This window comes from Papio anubis, chromosome 4 (assembly GCF_008728515.1).
Source record: "Papio anubis isolate 15944 chromosome 4, Panubis1.0, whole genome shotgun sequence".
NCBI classification, from domain to species: domain Eukaryota; kingdom Metazoa; phylum Chordata; class Mammalia; order Primates; family Cercopithecidae; genus Papio; species Papio anubis.
The window spans coordinates 53,963,495-53,981,892 of record NC_044979.1 but is presented as its reverse complement, the minus strand read 5'-3'; the positions used below and the strand labels follow the sequence as shown (position 1 = coordinate 53,981,892).

Here is an 18,398-nt window from a genome sequence, read left to right as displayed (position 1 = left end):
GCTCACCACCTTGTCTTAGGATCTCTCTTCTTTCTGTTTGATAATTTTTTTTTTTTTTTTTTTTTTTTTCTGCTTGATGTAAAGGTCAAACCAGATGGTTAGAATAACTCAGTCCTCAGCTGGGTACGGTGGCTCACTCCTGTAATCCCAGCACTTTGGGAGGCCGAGGCGGGTGGATCACCTGAGGTCAGGAGTTCGAGACCAGCCTGGCCAACATGGTGAAACCCTGTCTCTACTAAAAATACAAAAATTAGCCAGGCGTGGTGGCACGTGCCTGTAGTCTCAGCTCCTCGGGAGGCTGACGCAGGGAGAATCGCTTGAACCTGGGAGGCAGAGGTTGGTGTATTAGTCAGGGTTCTCTAGAGGGACAGAACTAATAGGATATATATATGGGAGTTTATTAAGCATTAACTTACATGATCACAAATTCCCACAATAGGCTGTCTGCAAGCTTGAGGAGTAAGAAGACGCAGTCTGAGTCTCAAAACTGAAGAATTTGGAGTCCGATGTTTGAGGGCAGGAAGCATCTACCACGGGAGAAAAATGTAGGCTGGGAGACTAGGCCAGTCTCTCTTTTCACGTTTTTCTGCCTGCTTTATATATGCTGGTAGCTGATTAGATTGTGCCCACCAGATTAAGGGTGGGTTTGCCTTCCCCAGCCCCCTGACTCAAATCTTAATCTCCTTTGGCAACACCCTCACAGACACACCCAGGATCAATATTTTGCATCCTTCAATCCAATCAAGTTGACACTCAGTATTAACCACCGCAGTTGGAGTGAGCCGAGATCATGCCACTGCACTCCAGACTCCGTCTCAAAAAATAAATAAATAAATAACTGAGTCCTACTTTCTTGGCTTTCAGCCTCACACTCCTCCTGAATCCTCACCTCACTCCCTTCTGTGTCTCATAGCTGCCCTCATACATCACCAGTGCTTTTGCCTTCTGACCTTAAATATTCTGAAGCATCATTTGCTTATTGAAATCACCCATTTATGTCAGTGCAGTCTAGTTGAGCAGAAGGGACCAAGATGGCAAGTTCAGCTGCTGAAGTGTGGCAGTTGCCCTTGTCAAGTGGAGACAAACACATACAAAGGAGGGATGGGAGGTGGATGGAAGGAAGACATACGCCCAAAGCCAATTCATCAAATTCCAACTTTCTATTGACTTGTCAATTACACACACGTGTGCACAGTCCAATCTGCATGGCCCGAGCAGGTCCTGCAGGCGGAGAGGGCTGCTTCAGCTTCATGATGGTTTCAGTGGAACATGCCCAAGGGATTCCTTTAATATACTCTATAGCACTGAGAAGTTTGTTCATCTCAGTTGTTCTCTAATCACTTAGGTCCATTGTAACCTTGGATAGGTAGAGAGAGGTGCCTTTTATTTTGGTGCAGGTGGGAGATCATTATCAGCCTGATTTATATTCATTAAACAATTGTAAATTCACATTTTCTTTTTGTCATTCTTTCTTCCTTGCATTCTCTTCACCAGTATAGGTTCTGCTGTGAATTTTCCATCCTCCAGTGTGGTCTCTGGAGTCAGATGTCCTGAGTTCAAGTCTTGACACTTCAATTTACCAGCTGTGTAGCCTTGGGTGATACATTTTATCATTCAAACCTCAGTTTACTAATCCTCACTAATGAGAATGAGAATACTGACTACCTGATTGGTTTGTTGAGACTAAATGAGTTAATTCTCATAAAGAGCTTAGTATGAGGCACAGAGTAAGTGCTCCTTAAATGTCGTTCCATCAACCAACATTTGTTGTGTGTTCTTCTAGTCAAAGTGATTTTTAGGTTTGCTCTTCATGGAGCCCTACACTTTGCATCTAGGCAGGCAGGAGATTCTCTGTAGGCACAACAGCACCAGCAAGAAGGTAAGCTTAGATGAGCTGTGATCCTGGAGTGGCAGTCACTCCTTCATCTATTCATTTCACTCAGTAAATATTTATTGAGCACCTACTATGTGCTAGGAGATGGCAAACTAAGTAGACAAAATTCTTGTTCTCCAGAACTTTGTTTTCTTTTTTTTTTTTTGAGATGAAGCCACTCGTAATGTATTCTCTATGAATGCAAATATATATAAATACACATAGAATCTGTTTTTATAAAAATTGTATCAAATTCTTCATACTGAAAATGGCTCACTTCACATGATGTATTTGACCATTGTTTCATGTTGATCTACATGTTAAATTATTTTTTTTTTAAATTTTACTTTAAGTTCTGGGATACATGTGCAGAACATGCAGGTTTGTTACCTATGTATGGTTTGCTGCACCTATCACCCTGTCACCTAGGTTTTAAGCCCTGCATGCATTAGGTATTTGTCCTAATGCTCTCCCTCCCCTTGCCCCGAATGGGAGGAGACAGAAAATAAATAAACGTAAAGGGCAAGAAAATATTAGAAAGCATAAAGTGCTATGCAGAGAATTTATCCTGGGTAGTATGCTAAATAATGACCAAGTAGTTACCCTCAGTTGTATGTTCAGGGAAGGCCTCTGAGAATCTGATATTTAAGCTGGCGTGCAGAGAAACTGACCACAATGATAAGAAAGATTTCTAGGAGAAGTGAAGAGCATGTGCAATGATCCTAAGATGGGAAGGAGAATCAGGAAGGAGGCCAAATTGCCTGGTCAGTAGAGAGTTGTGTGAAATGGAGCTGGAGAGGTAGACAAAAGCCCAATCCTATAGGCCATATGTGTCAGGGAAAGGAGCTTAGATTTTACTCTAACTGTGATAGGAGCCACCAGAGGCTTGTGAACAGGGAGGGACATCTGATTTACATTTTTAAAGGTACTCCGCGGCTGTCTTGTTGCTTTCTTCTATTGTCACTGGGCATGCTGGCCCCATATGCTGAGGCACTTATTGTCTTTGGAAGAAGCTAGCCCACACAGCCATGCAGGAAGAACTACCAAGATGCCATCACACTGTCATCTAAAAAGCCTACCGTTCTTTCACCATTTGTGCTCTTAGAAAGTAACAGGATGAAAGAAGTGATGGAAGTAAAAGCTGACCATCTGCCCTGAGAACTAAAGTCCAAGAAAGATCATTTCAGGGCTATGGCGCCATGAAGGTTGGGTCCTACATTCTGGCCCTCTGTTTTTTATAAGTTCATTATGCTCTGCTACCCATTCTGATATTCCAGAGCTGAAGGATTTACCCCTGCTGAGCAGAGATGAGCCAGGTTAACTTTTGGGGTGTACAACAAACTGGATCTCAAGAATATTTGACTATTATAGTTTGTTAGTCTACATAGAGTTGCTCCTAGGAGCTATGGCTTGTAGGATGTCAATTTATCTCTGATGACAGATGAAAATTGCACCCAGTCTTGTGTCTGGGTTCTGAAGCTAATGAAAATGTGTTTGAAAATAACCCCACGGCCAGATAATAGTAAGATGGGGATCTTTTATAATATTTCATGGTGATGAAGATCTCTGTTCCATTAGGAAATATTCAATGTGTGCACAATGAACATTGGGCAGGGAATCAGAAAGCCTGAGATCTGGCTTCAGGTATGCCACTGGTGAGTCGTATTTAAAGTTTGGCAAGGTACTTCAATTCTGCAACTTAGTCTACTTGTCTCTAAAGGAAGGAACTTGGATGACTTCATCCTGGATCATCTCAGCTCTCATGTTTGATTGTCCATGTGCCATTACCCTGATTCCCTACTGGCCACATTTGTGGAATGGCCGGGCTAAGAGCAGAGACATCTGATCTACCCTAGAGCTGATTGGACCACACAGGGATCAAACCTACACCTTTGACTTCTTTAGCACCTTTTCGTTATCAATTGAACCAGCCATCTGCAGTGAGGAGGAGTGTAGCTTAAGTAGGTTTATCTTCCGCACTAAACTATATACTCTTTAATGCTGTAGTCACTAAATTGTACTAAATCTTCCCTGTGTATTTTATATTATTCAATCCTCATTAATCCATAAAGTAAGTGCTAACAGTATTCCCAATTTAATGCAAGAAACTGAGCCTTGAGGAGGTTGAGTAGTTTGCCTGAGGACACACAGCTAAAAAGCACCAAATTTATTTTTTTTATCTTTATGTCCATAGGTTATTAGGGAACAGGTGGTGTTTGGTTACATGAGTAAGTTCCTTAGTGGTGATTTGTGAGATTTTCGTGCACCCATCACCTGAGCAGTATACACTGAACCCTATAGAAAGTACCAATTTTAAACTCAGTCTAACTCAAAGCCCACACAGGAATTTAGCTGCCACATTCCAGTGCCATTGCTTACTTATTTGACCATATTCCACAATACTTATCACAGTGTTTGATAGACATTATTAGACATTCAATAAGTGATTCTTAAACGAATAAATGTTTGATGCTAGCATGCCTTCAATATAACCTTGAGAAACAGTATAACCATGTTATATTAAGAAACAACATAACCTTGTGAACCAGAGGTCTTACCCACTCTACTTAGACTTAGTACAGAATTGCTCATGAAATCAGTCCCAGTAATCAGAGCTTAACCTACATAAGGACTTATGGATATAACTTACCCCAATGACCCTTGCCATTCTGTAATTAGCCATCCTTTTGGTTCTCAACTGGAGGGATGCAGCTGGGAAAAACACACGAAAACCATCTGAGAAACTTTATCAAAAGACAGAGGCCCTTTGTTTCGCACCTGCCCCTCTAACTAAATCCAATCCTATCTAGGGAGGGTGGAAACAGCTAGTTCTGTGCAAGTTCTCAGGTGTTTCTGATACATTTTGCTGTGTACTTCCACCTCTGCTTCTAACCCTACATATACACCTCCATTGAGAAGAACTACCATTGTAGTGAAAGTCAGTTCTTCATTTAAATGAAGTCTGACTTTATTAGAATCTAAATTAAGTGATAAGGCTGTGTGTGGCTGACTTGAACATAAAGACACCCAGAATTCCAACTCTATTGTTTATTATTTTACCGATGAGTTTTGACTGTAGCTGACATATTTATGTTTCATTGTATCTTTTCCAGAATCTGACTTGTAGAACAAAGTACACAGCTTGCTTTCAAATTTGACTAAAGCGTAGTAAGTGTTATAGAGCAGCACTGTCTTGCAAAACAGTGATGGAAATGTTCTATATCTGCTCTGTCCAATTTCATACCCTTTTGAGTGCTTGAAATGTGTCTAGTGAAATTGAGGAACTGAATTTTTAATTGTGTCTTATTTTAATTTAAATAGCCACATGTGTCTAGGGACTGCTGTGTTGGAATGTGCAAGTACAGAGAAACATTGCTTCATCTTTTTAACCAAAATAATGTAGTAAGTACCAGGACCCATTTCATTTTTTAAAAAATCACTTTCAATAATGGCTAAAGCAAAAACAGAAACAATGCTGTAAGAGCCCAGACTAAATTCTAGCATGCTTACATTTCCACCAGGGAATGAATTCTTAAAGAAAGAGAATATTCTGACCCCAGAGTAGATGAAAGCAGGTAGGCAGAGAAGAGACACTCCCAAGGGGAGGTTCCTAGTAGGCTGTGAGACACAGAACAGTGAGACCACCAAGGAGAGAGAAATTTCCCCTCAGAGGAAAATCTAAATGTGGTTTTAGCCACCTGTCACCCCAGAGGGAGGACAGGATGGCAGTGTTAAATTGGTGAGATTGTGAAAACAGGGAACTTAACTAACCTTCAAGGCCAGCTGAGGTGTTTAAAGTGCATTTCAGTCAACAGAACTCCGGTCCTGAAATCCGGAGGGTTTTCACCTATATGGCAGATTGGAAACCTGAATTTCTTTTATATTATAAAATTAACAATTTCGGGGCCAAGCGTGGTGGCTCATGCCTGTAATCTCAGCATATTGGGAGGCCGAGGCGGGCAGATCACTTGAGGTCAGAAGTTCAAGACCAGCCTGGCCAACATGGCGAAACCCCCATCTCTACTAGAAATACAAAAAATTAACCAGGCAAGGTGGCAAACACCTGTAATCCCAGCTACTCGGGAGGCTAAGGCACAAGAATAATTTGAACCCAGGAAGTGGAGGTTCCAGTGAGCTGAGATCACACCACTGCACTCCAGCCTGGGCAACAAAGCAAGACTCTGTCTTAAAAACAGAAAGAAAGAAAAAAACTTAAATTAACATTTCTGGCTGGCCACAGAGGCTCACACCTGTAACACTTGCTTGGAAGATATTAAGTCTCTCTGTACTCAGAGGGTAGGTTGGCTATATTACTCATATTACCTGATGGGTGTATTGCTTAGAAAACTTTGTTCTTCTGTTGAAAATGGGAAGAAGTATGGTGGGGTGGTCCTGGATCATGAGTCAGGAGGTCTACCACTAACTCTGTCCGTAACAGGCTTTCACTTGTCCTCTGAGTTTTTGTTTCCTAATCTACAAAATGAAGCAAGCTGACCAGATAATTAATAATATTATTAATTGATCATTAAAATTAATTATAATTATACGTATTAAAATTGACAATTATAATGAATAATTATTACATATAATTATTAATGATGTTAATTATTATTATCCAGTAAATTTGCTTCATTTTATAGATTAGGAAACATCTATAAAATTTGGACTGGAAAATTACCATGTTCACACGCAGCCCTAAACTTCTTTGATTCTAACACTAAATTACAATACTATCTTGTATTCCTTCTCTGAAAGGCCTCTCAATTAAAAATCATTTTCTCGAGGACTTTCATTTCTTTTTTGTTTGTTTGTTTTTTATTGTGGGTTTTCTTTTTTTTTTTAATCTTTTTGAGACAAGGTCTCAGTCTGTCACCCAGTCTGGAGTGCAGTGGCACAATCACAACTATTACACCCTCAATCTCGCAGGCTCAAGCTCAGCCTCAGCCTCCGGAGTAGCTGGGACTACTGGCACATGCCACCATGCTAATTTTCTTTCCTTCAATGTAGAGACCAGGGCCTTGTTGCCTAGGCTGGTCTTGAACTCCTGAACTCAAGTGATCCTCCTACCTCGGCCTCCTGAAGTACCGGGATTACAGGCAGGAGCTACCACTCCCAGTTTCCTTCATTTCTGTACTTTTTATTGCTACCCTCCCCACACTGAACACCAAATATCCAGGAGGGATGCATACAGTCAATACTCAGCATTCCACCTGTTATCTACTACTACCTAGGAAGTGGGAAATTAAACCATAGAACCTAAATTCCCAGGGCTTAGTGAAAATCACCCAAATAAAAAGAAATAGTCAGAAGGACATTTTGGTGGTTTTTCTAATATTCTAAATGAATGAGACCACAGTTCATTCAAGTTTGAATAAATCAAATAGAAACATGAAGGTTGTCTTTTTTAATGTTTCGAGTATAATAAATAAGCTTATCAGCTCATTAGTTGAGCCTCCATGATGAGTGATTCTTATATTTAGTGAGTCCTGTGAATAGTCAGAGTTCTTCACTAGGAGCAATGATGGTAAAAAGCGTGTCCGTGGGCTCATAGCACAGAGGAAAGTATGCCTCACCAACACATGCATGGTACCAGCAAGCCTCCGCTGCCTTTTGGCAGGGGCATTGATCTTCCTTTTCTCTAAGAAATCCTCTCCCATCTTATAGAAAAATGCACAAAAGTACATCCCATTGCCTTCATTGGAATACAACCCCTATGACCCCAGGGATCATTTTCAGGGGTCAGGGAGACCCCGAAGAGTTTTTTCATGAGGCGTGACTATGTAGCTAAGACAGAACCTTCCTCAGTGGCCTGCAGTCCACGTTCTGCATAAAACCCAGCTTCACCTCGACTTATTTTCTCCATCCTAGGGGCATGGATAAGGACATTGCATCCTCATTGTGTCTATGGAAAACGGAATGATGATCAAAGAAAGATACTGATTCAAGTCAATATGTATTACGATGCATTATGTGGGATGTGTGTGTGTGTGTGTGTGTGTGTGTGTGTGTGTGTGTGTCTTTGGGGGTACCTGTGTGTGGCTGTCCCTAAGCCATCACATGTCTGCTTTCCCATGTATGACTTTCTGTGTGCAGAGCTTTCATTTTTATCTCTTCTTTGCTCCTTCTGTGAATCTCACTGCCTGTTGGCTGTCTCTCTACCTCTCTTCTCTCCTCTCAACTGCCTCTTTTTACTAGCAATAACATAAAACTGGGTGGATCTTTAAAATAATTTTTGCACCCATTTATTTGAGTTTTATGTTCCCCTTACTAATTCAAAAAGAGAGTAGGGCATTTTATACTCCCTCAAAAGAATGATGCTTAATCCCAGCACTTTGGGAGGCCAAGGCGGTCGGATCACGAGGTTAGGAGATCGAGACCATCCTGGCTAACACGTTGAAACCCTGTCTCTACTAAAAATACAAAAAATTAGCCAGGTGTGGTGGTGGGCACCTGTAGTCCCAGCTACTCGGGAGGCTGAGGCAGGACAATGGCATGAACCCAGGAGGCGAAGCTTGCAGTGAGCCGAGATCGCGCCACTGCACTCTAACCTGGGCAACACAGCGAGACTCTGTCTGAAAAAAAAAAAAAAAAAAAGAAGAAGAAGATGCTTTGTTGATGTGGTCCTCATTGCCCCTCTATTGTTTCAGGAGATCTCAAGGCAAATAGTTTCTCCACTCCTAACACCAGAGAAAGCAAAAGGAGAGATAAAAGAGGCCTGATGAGGCTTCATCCATCATGGTGCAGATCCAGTGGGAGCGACTTCCTGTCCTGCCCTCCCTCAAACTCATCCTCCCCCTCCTCTCCTCCTCTCTCTCTATGCTCCCTACCTTCCCCCACCATGCATATTTCATCTGTTCTAGACAGCACTTTTATAAAGGATTAAAATCAGTTTCTAAACTGTTCCCAACTACCCTAACCAGCATGTCTGTTCTGATCAACCTCCTCACACACACACACAATCCTTTAAAAAAAAGAAAAATCAGTTATTTTGATGAGTTAGGCATAGCACAGCAAAATACTCTTAAGGTTACTCAGACATCAGCTCCTCTTCTAGTGGTAGAACCTTTTGTGGGGGGTGCTTTTACCTACATGGGCTACCCACCAAAACCTAGCCTGACAGCTTACACCTAGGAATACACATAGCCTGCCTGGGGAGGGGATTGGGCCCTGGAGCCCAGAGCAGACCTTAGAAGTGACTGCCATTGAACTCTTGACTAAAACTCACAGTGTATGGGATGATAATGCCATGGCTGTCCTCGCTGCATTGAGACCTCCAGCCTTCCAGATGGAGTCCTGCAGGCTGAAGAGCTCACTGACACTCCAGGAGATGTGGCATTGCTTGTCTCCTCGACACAAAAAGCGTAACTGCCTCTATCTCTTCTGTCAAAATAATGACCTTCTTCGTCTGTTGTGGAACCAAATGCAAGACGATAATGCCAGATGATGATTCCAAAGCAAGATAATGACTTATTTGAAATGATTTCCTTTGAAATCATCTTGTATTTCCTAGCCTAGTTATAATTTGGTTAATTGATTAATAATTCTGTTTAATTGTCTCAATTTCTGCAAACACCAATTCAATATACCTACTTTTTCTGGTTGAAAATGTCTTTGCTTCTCTAAGTATCTTCTACCTCTTTTGCCTGTGTGCACTTTTGCCTGAGCAACATTCTGATGACATAAATAGCACCCCTTCAAAAAGGTGTTGAACAGATCAAGGTGTCTCTCTGTGTTCCAGAGCATGAGCACTATAATGTGTGTCCTTGAAACAGTACCTCTGATTGGAAAGATCTAAGACCATGTCTTTTAAAAGCCAACCTCCCTGCCAGACAAATGAAGCTACCATTCCTGGCAGCCCTAACCCCTACCTGCAGCACGGGGCATGCTGTACTTGACATAGTGAGAGGCTGCCCAAGAAATAAAAACCCAAGCCCAGACTCTGGGAGCCTGCAGCTCAACTGGCAGCTACTGAGCTGGGGAATTCTACAACTCTGGAGTGCATTTACATATTTTTTAATGATCTGGGTTAAAACCCTGCTCAAAGCAGAGGTCTTCTCAGAGCACAACAGTGTGGGACCACAGATAAACACAAACACTTCCACCTCCACAGTGGAAGAATGCACCTCGATGGAAGCTGAGCACATTGCTGCGCTCTGTGTCTCAGGGAGCGAAGGCAGGGAACTCACCCTTTCTGGAAAGGTGAGTTAGGCAAGGCTCCCCAACGGACTCTGATGTGTTCCTCAACATTCTTCCTCTCTGTGTTCCATCAGCTAAAAACTTCCAAGGTCGCTTTTCATTTCTCATTTGAAATGGTATTTCTGACACCCAAATTCATATAATCAATGGAGTCACTTCATCCAAATACTCATATCCTAAAAAGAGTCAATACAGTCGTTCATGCCTTTGAAAAAGTGACAAGGAGCAGAAAGAAACTTAGAGGAGAGGCCTGCACCTTCTATTCTGAAAACTATCTCAGGCCAGTGATGAATACAAGTGACCAAAAGAGAGAAGTAAGAAGAGGGCCAGATGGGAAGCAGGAAATGAGAAGCTATCAATCAGATAGGAGGTGTTGGAGGGGAAGGAATTGGGTGTCCAGAAGGAGATGACAACCCATTAATCTGAGTTTCATGGAATGCTACATGTTTTTAAATAAGACCTTTCTCAATAGGCCCATCTACATGAGCAAATGCACCACTGGGAGGTGGAGAGAATGGGATTCAAATTGAGGAAAAGTGAGGAACTAACTGGGCACTGGTGCTGACCAAGTAGGGACTCAGAGCATGGTCAGCAAAGGCAGACTGAAGCCCAGGTCATCCACAGGGCATTTTGCTTGCAGGTACCTTTTAGACTAAGTGTCCCATTCTTCCCTGTTTGACCACAGTGTCCTGCCAAGTGAGGGCAAAGCTAATGAAATGGTTCTGGGAAAGAATGGGGAGAGAAGTTCACCCGCCTGCATGATCAACCAGTTGATCCTCACACCAGCACCACCCCAAACTCCCATCCACGCACTGGCACCTTTCAGCAGCTCTCTGTGAGGCACTAGATGGAGGCAATTGAGAAAATGGAAAACAACAGCATGGCAGGGCAATACCTGAGGATGTATGCATAGCCTTGAAGCATCTGGCATGAACCAGGCTTTAGAGTTCTAATTGATCTGTGTGTGTACAATTGATTTTTACTTATCTTTCTTTTAAAGCTACTCTGAATTGCTTTAGGATAATCCAGAATGTGAAATGATGTCCTCAAAGAATTTTAATGACACTTGGAACGATTGCTCAATCCCTGTGTTTTTAACTTTTGTCTTTTTCCCTTGATTATTTTTCTTCTTGAGCATCTAAAATTCTCTCCAAGTCCTTGACTTTCACTTCTTTTTCCTCTCCTTTGGGTGGTATTGTCTGAGGAAACCAAAGATAAAAGTAATAAAAACAACGATGGTGTCTAACTCTTAGATAATGCTTGGTATTGACTAGGAATATTCTTTCCTTGGGCTTGTAGAATAATAGAGATATTCTAAGTATTTCTTTTATTTTTTTGAAATGCAATTTTGCTGTCACCCAGGCTGGAGTGCAGTGGCATGATCTTGGCTCATTGCAACCTTTGCCTCCCAGGTTCAAGCAATTCTCCCTGCCTCAGACTCCCATGTAGCAGGGATTACAGGCGCCCACCCCCATGCCCAGCTAAATTTTGCATTTTTAGTAGAAATGGGATTTTGCCATGTTGGTCAGGTTGATCTCAAACTCCTGACCTCAAGTGATCCACCCACCTCGGCCTCCCAAAGTGCTGGGATTACAGCCGTGAGCCACTGCACCCAGCCTCTAAGTATTTCCCATGCGGTAATCCATTCCATCCTCACCACAACGTGGTGAGGTAAGTGCTACTATTGGCCCATTTTACGATTAGGAAACCAAAGCACGGGAAGTTAAGACACTTGCCCAGGTCGCACAGCCAGCTAGTAGCAGGACTAAAGTTTGAACCAGGCAGTCTGGCTCTCAGGACTGTGATTTTCCTCATTGTGAATCACCAAGCATGTCTCTGCACACCGTCAATGGAATAGCCAGGAATGACGTTGTTTGTTTTAATCTTTAAAAAACCAAGTGTGAGCTCTTAACTTATTTTACCTTTAATGTTCTGTTTTTTCCTCCCACACTCTCAGATGATGGAAATGCTTAAGGCAAACTAAGGTAGTGTGAGACCACACCATGTAAGTGTGAGCATGGCTTTGTGGGTTCAGCTGTGTTTTGTGCGCTTCTGCCTTCTGTTCCCGCATGTTTTCTCTGCTGTTCTCTGATTCCCGCTTTCAGCGCTTAGCACTTGGGCCGCATGAAACTGCCGCTTCAAGCCATAAATCTTCTGTCTTTGTTCCTGATTTTATATCTGTGCCTCTCTCTCCCACAATCTCTGGCACTTGCAGCTGTCAGCCTGGCACCTCCCTGGGAAGGAGCTGGGGAGTCCTGGGGGATGTGTTTGGTTATTGTTCTCTGACAATGAGCACGTGGATGATGAGCTTTTAGAATTCTAGGCATGTGTCCACACTCTCACTGCAACATACTACTACAGAGTGTGGAACCACACATGTGGGCATCTCTGTACAAACCTTGTCCTTTGCTATGCGGCATTCTCTGGGGCCACCAGCCTTAAGCGGATTACTGCTGTGGGAGTCTCCGTAGAGTGAATGCTAAGTGAAAGTAAACACCATTGTGCCAACTAACAGGGCCAAAATGAGCCATGGAGAGAAGAGGTCATCTTCTCATGTATTATGTTCCCTGTGTACACTTGTGTATGTGATGGAACAAAACTGTGACTACGAAGGAAAAAGAATAATGGGTTTCAAGCCAGATACAGACTCTAGTGGCCCTTCATTGTACTGTTTACACATACACACACATGCACACACACACAATTCCTTCTGGTGTTCCTTGATTTTCCATTACCTATATCTCCAAACTGAGTGATTCCAATATGTGATAAACTCGATTTACAGAATAAATTGAGAAGGAGGTATTTGTCCCTAAGAGCATACCTGGAACATTTAAAATATGATCCTGACTGTGATTGCAGGGTTGGAACCGCCTCTTGTTCTCAATTTCACTGAAGTTTCTGGTGTGTGTTGAATGGAAATTTGCAGGAAACTTCCCAAGATAGTTGGCAGCGATGACAAGAATGTAAAATTAGAGGGGCTCTTATGAGATATGACTGAGTGCTGCCCAAGCCCCTGCAGTGTTGAGACCCAACCCATCGTTTACAAACAGAATTCTAGAGCTGATGAGTCCTTAGAGACGGAGCCTTCACTCCAAATCCCTTAATTCACAGGAAATGGCCAAGGTTTCAAGAGAGAACGTAACTTGCCCAAGATGGGGGCAGAGCCTGGATTAAAACTTAATCCTCCTCTTCCCATCAAAGCATCTTTTTGGTGTGATATCCCAGTTCATTTCTCTCTGGAAGAGAATCTCTTGCACACTACCAGGAGAGCCTTTGAAAAGTGAAGGAGCCTACATCCCAAGAAAGGACCCCAAGTCCCTCTCCTGGCTCTGCCACGAAGTATCTGGGTGAGCTTGAGAAAGTTGCTATGCCTCTCTGGACCTTGGGCTCCTCATCTGTAAAATGAGTTTGAAAGCAGCTGATTTCAAAAGTACATGATGCTAAGTTTGCTGAGCAACCTCGGGCTTTTCATGCAGTTTCCTCCCGCAATATTCATTTTCGTCTGTAGGATTATGAAAGAAGTTATAGTCAGGCTTTGCAAATGGGGACAGCCTCCAGGAGCAAGGGCCTTGTGATTTTCTGTTACTAACTGAAGAAGAACAAGGGCAGGAAGGAGAAGGTGCAGATGAGGAGCACACAGCCTGTGCCCTTTACACGGACCTATCAGACTCAGATATATGTGGCAAGCTCCGGTTTGGTCATCTCAAATCAGCCGATTTCAGTAGTTTGAGGTTATCCAGCTGGTATGTACTTCTCTTCTTCCTGAGATATCACTGATCAGAGCTCTGGAACTTGAGCAGATCCAGCAGGTGAACAAGGTTACATTCTCTCCTTTTCAGTGTATTGCTAACCAAGTTAACAAGGCCAGGGAAGTCTCTGAGGCAGTCGGAGAATAATTCAAAAGCCAATAAGGCAAGAATAGAAACCCACACATGCCAGCTTTCAGCAGAGTTTTGAGATACATCCTTCATTTACATAAAATTATGGAATTACACTTATTAACCAAATATGCAATGTCACTTTTTTAACAGAGCTTTCTCTTTCCATGGCAAGTAAATGACATTTTTATGATGATTTTTTTTTTCTTGGAGATAGAGTCTCGCTCTGTTGCCCAGGCTGGAGTGCAGTGGCACAATCTCAGCTCACTGCAACCTCCAATTCCCAGGTTTGAGCGATTCTCCTGCCTCTGCCTCCCGAGTAGCTGGGACTACAGGTACACACCACCACGCCCAGCTAATGTTTTGTATTTTTAATAGAGACGAGATTTCGCCATGTTGGCCAGGCTGATATCGAACTCCTGACCTCAAGTGATCCACCTGCCTTGGCCTCCCAAAGTGCTGGGATTACAGGCATGAGCCACTGTGACTGGCTATGATGAATCTTTTTTAGAGAGCAAAAACTCATCGCTTGATTTAACATTTTGGTCCATTTGGGTTTTCATATATCAAGTGTAGCCGATTACACAACTTTTTCCAAACAAACACATCTAGTCTGCAGCAGCCTTCCCTGAATCTGACACTGATGCAAAATCTGATGGGAGGAGCAGGACAGGATATGGCAGAACAGGGAAAATCACAGAGGTGGATCATTTCTTGTGTACTTCTTAGGTTCTAGTGCACTGGACAAATAGCACCACAAAGAGCTATGGCCTCAGAAAGTATTACCAGGATAGAATTTCAGCTCCAGAATTTTGGCAGAGAAGGGACTGAGAGGCAGCACATCTGGCTGAAAGGGTTGTGCAAAGAGACTCTTGATGCCACCTCTGCATGGCACTTCATGTAAGATTGAAAGATGATAATCCACCATGTCATTTGAGGGAAGCAGCTGTTGGAGATAATGAAGGGGACTAATTCTTGGCAACTATCACTGCCCTGCTGTTACCATTCCTTCTCCTGTGACAACTGCAGCACTGTTTGAAGAGGAAAATGGCATTCTTGGGCAGCCACACAAGACTAGTTGGTCTTCCCGCTGAGGATGCTGGGCAGGCACGCAAGCATCACAAGCTCCTTGCCTTAGTTCTCCCTTTGCTGGAGAGCCCCCAAACAACAGTCAACCAGCTAGGAGTAGGGGGTGGATTTCAGGCTTCTTTCAGGTCCTTCTTTGCCCCTTCCTAGGATAATCGTTGTCCTGCTGAGCCCTCTAGTGACCAAATTGGAAACTGCAGGTGTCTGAGGAAAGGGAGGTAGGGAGAGGAAGGGAAGGGGAAGGAAAAGGGGAAGGGGACGGATGGAGGAAAGGAGTTCTGTGGACTGCTCCTGAGCCACAGCAAAGCACTCCACTGTCTGTGCAAGCCTCAGCCTGAAATGCTTTCTAAATATTTCAGAAGAAGGGGCACATCTATGGCCTGAGACCCTAAAATATCAGCCTGGAGGCCTGATGGCCTGTCAGCATGCAAACATGCCAGGTTGGTTTCCTGGTTAGCCACGGTGATGATGAGGACTCTGCTTTTTTTTTTTTTTTTTTTTTTTGGTTAGACAAGATCTCATTCTGTCACATGGCTGGAGTACAGTGGCGCGATCTCAACTCACTGCAACCTCCACCTCTGGATTCAAGCAATCCTCCCACCTCAGCCCCCCACCCAAGTAGCTGGGACTACAGACATGTGCTACCACACCTGGCTAATTTTTGTATTTTTAGTAGAGATGGGGTTTCACTGTGTTGCCCAGGCTGGTCTTGAACTCCTGGGCTCAAGCCATCCACCCACTTCGGCCTCCCAAAGCTCTGGGATTACAGGTGTGAGCCACTGTGTCCAGTCAACTCTGCCTTCTTTTCTGCTTCTAGTTACTCCAGCTTAGTTCTGAGAACTACTAGAAGCTCTAGATTTGGCCAGGCCTTCATGTCTTGCCGTAGAGGAAACCCCAGAATTAACTGAGCGTTCGAGAGTCTGAAGAACCAGCCAACAGAGCCTAGCCATCTGACAGAGATACACATTAATTTGCTCCCTCAGGGCCCTGCACAGACTGGCCTGGCTCCTGGGGGCTGGGTGGCCCTGCACTGTGTGGGGGCCAAGGCCCTTGGCCCACTTAAGGTTCACTGAAAAGTCAGCGACATGTGGCAGATTGATTAATAAGAGAAAAGGCATATAAATTTATTTAACATGTATTCCTGGGAGCCTTCAGAATGAAGATCCAAAGATTCAGGGGAAATTGCCCATTTTTCTGCTGAGGTTCAATGAAGTAGGGACAGCCATATAGAAATATGATTGGACAAAATGGTTAGGATCTAATGCTAATAGAGTGAGTGGGGAAACCCAGCAAGGCCTCTCTGTCTAGATTCTTCTTGGCCTCTCTGAGCCAGCATTCCTTCCTTCCTGGGTGTGGGGCAGGACCCTCTCTGGAATGGGGGCCTTATGGCCTATAGTCAAACAAGGTGGATCTGAAAATTTCTTTATGGCCAGTTTTTATACAGATAGAGCAGAGGGAAAATTAGAGTACTATATTTAGATGCTATGCCTGGCTTTGGAAAAGGAGGGTTCTGGTTTCTGTGACCAGCCTTGGAGAAGACGGATTCTATTAGGTTCACGCAAAAGTAATTGCCATTTTTTAGGTCGGGCACGGTGGCTCTAGCCTGTAATCCCAGCACTTTGGGAGGCCAAGGTGGGCGGATCACCTGAGGTCGGGAGTTCGTGACCGGCCTGACCAACATGGAGAAACCCCATCTCTACTAAAAATACAAAAGTAGCCGGGCATGGTGGTGCATGCCTGTAATCCCAGCTACTCGGGAGGCTGAGGCAGCAGAATCACTTGAACCTGGGAGGCAGAGTTTGCAGTGAGCCGAGATCACACCACTGCACTCCAGCCTGGGCGACAAGAGTGAAACTCCACAAAAAAAAAAAAAAAAAAAGGCCAGGCGCGGTGGCTCAAGCCTGTAATCCCAGCACTTTGGGAGGCCGAGACGGGCGGATCACAAGGTCAGGAGATCAAGACCATCCTGGCTAACAGGGTGAAACCCCGTCTCTACTAAAAAATACAAAAATCTAGCCGGGCGAGGTGGCGGGTGCCTGTAGTCCCAGCTACTCGGGAGGCTGAGGCAGGAGAATGGCGTAAACCTGGGAGGCGGAGCTTGCAGTGAGCTGAGATCCGGCCACTGCACTCCAGCCTGGGCGACAGAGCCAGACTCCGCCTCAAAAAAAAAAAAAAAAAAAAAAAAGTAAGTGCGGTTTTTGCCATTATAGTTTCTATGGCTAGCCTTGGGGGAGAATGGGACTGGGAGACAGGAGAGCAGAAGAAGTTCAGAGAAGATCTTTTGCTTCTGAGCCTGCTTCTGAGGACTTCATTTTTGGGTGGTGTTTTCTGAGCCCCAGTAACTGCTTCCCCAGACATCCACCTGCTAGACAGACAGAAAACAAGCCCAGCACCACCACTACCTCCAACACCCTGATGCAGAGGGCTTCCCCAGGACAGGAAGTAGGTTACACCTGACTGACGTGAAACTAAATTGTTTTAATTGTTCCAAACTAGTGGTTCTCAAAATGTAGCCTCCAGACCAGCAGCATTGCCCAGAAACTTATTAGAAATGCAGATGTTCAGACCCCAAACCTGCTAAATCAGAAACTGTGGAGGTGAGCCCCAGGAATCTGTATTCCATAAGCCCTCTGGGTGATTCTGAGACCCCCCCAAGGTTTGAGAGCCACCACTCCAAACACTGATTCTCAGATGTCTATAGATAGAAAAGTAAAACTCCCAGTATTTAACATGTAGGTTCTGAGCTGTCACCCACACAGATTCCGAAGTTCTACAGTGGTGTGCATAAATCTGCTTTTTGACCATCATCCAGGTACTTCTGATGTAGGAGACCCACAGGCCACCACTTTGACAGATTCTGCTCTAGAAGAAATAGTGCCATCTTTGCTAGCAATTTTACCTTCTCTGAGATAAATATTGTTCTCATGTCTTGCCAGTCATGAAAGAGATCTCAGCAAGTATATCGTAGTATTCCAAGTCTTCAGGTGGGATCGTAATGTTTACTTTGACACGTTAGTTGTTGCTCCCCTTGTAAGGAACATCTCGGTAGTATCTGCATCATAACTCAGAAAAGAAATATTTCTCTGGAAAGAAATGTGAATACTGAGAGAAAAGAAAGAACGGGAAGCCTGTGGCTGGGTGTTTTCTGAGCGTGGGGACACATCTCCTTGGGAGTCTGAGTCTCTGGGCTGGTCTGCTGGGCTCAACCAAGAAGCCGTGAGTTACCTCTAGGCTGTGAGTCCATCAGAGAGCAATTGGCCCCTTCTTCCTTCTCAGAGAGCTGGAGATTTACTGCTGCTTTCCCGACAGGACACAAGAGGATAGCTGATTATCAAACTGCTGGGGAAAAAATGGCTTTCAAA

The 18,398-nt window shown here is 43.9% G+C and overlaps 1 protein-coding gene across 2 annotated transcripts in view; it reads left to right on the top strand.

Moving 5' to 3' along the window:
* Positions 1–18,398, top strand: part of LHFPL3 (LHFPL tetraspan subfamily member 3) — a 585,972-nt gene that overhangs the window by 510,489 nt on the left and 57,085 nt on the right. The window contains exon 3 of one of the 2 annotated variants that reach the window (XM_017957040.3): positions 12,027–12,074. The exons of the other annotated variant lie outside the window; for it this stretch is intronic. Coding sequence (XP_017812529.1) covers positions 12,027–12,043 — 17 coding nt within the window. The 3' untranslated portion in view covers positions 12,044–12,074. The remainder of the gene's footprint in view (positions 1–12,026; positions 12,075–18,398) is intronic. 2 annotated transcript variants of the gene reach the window in all.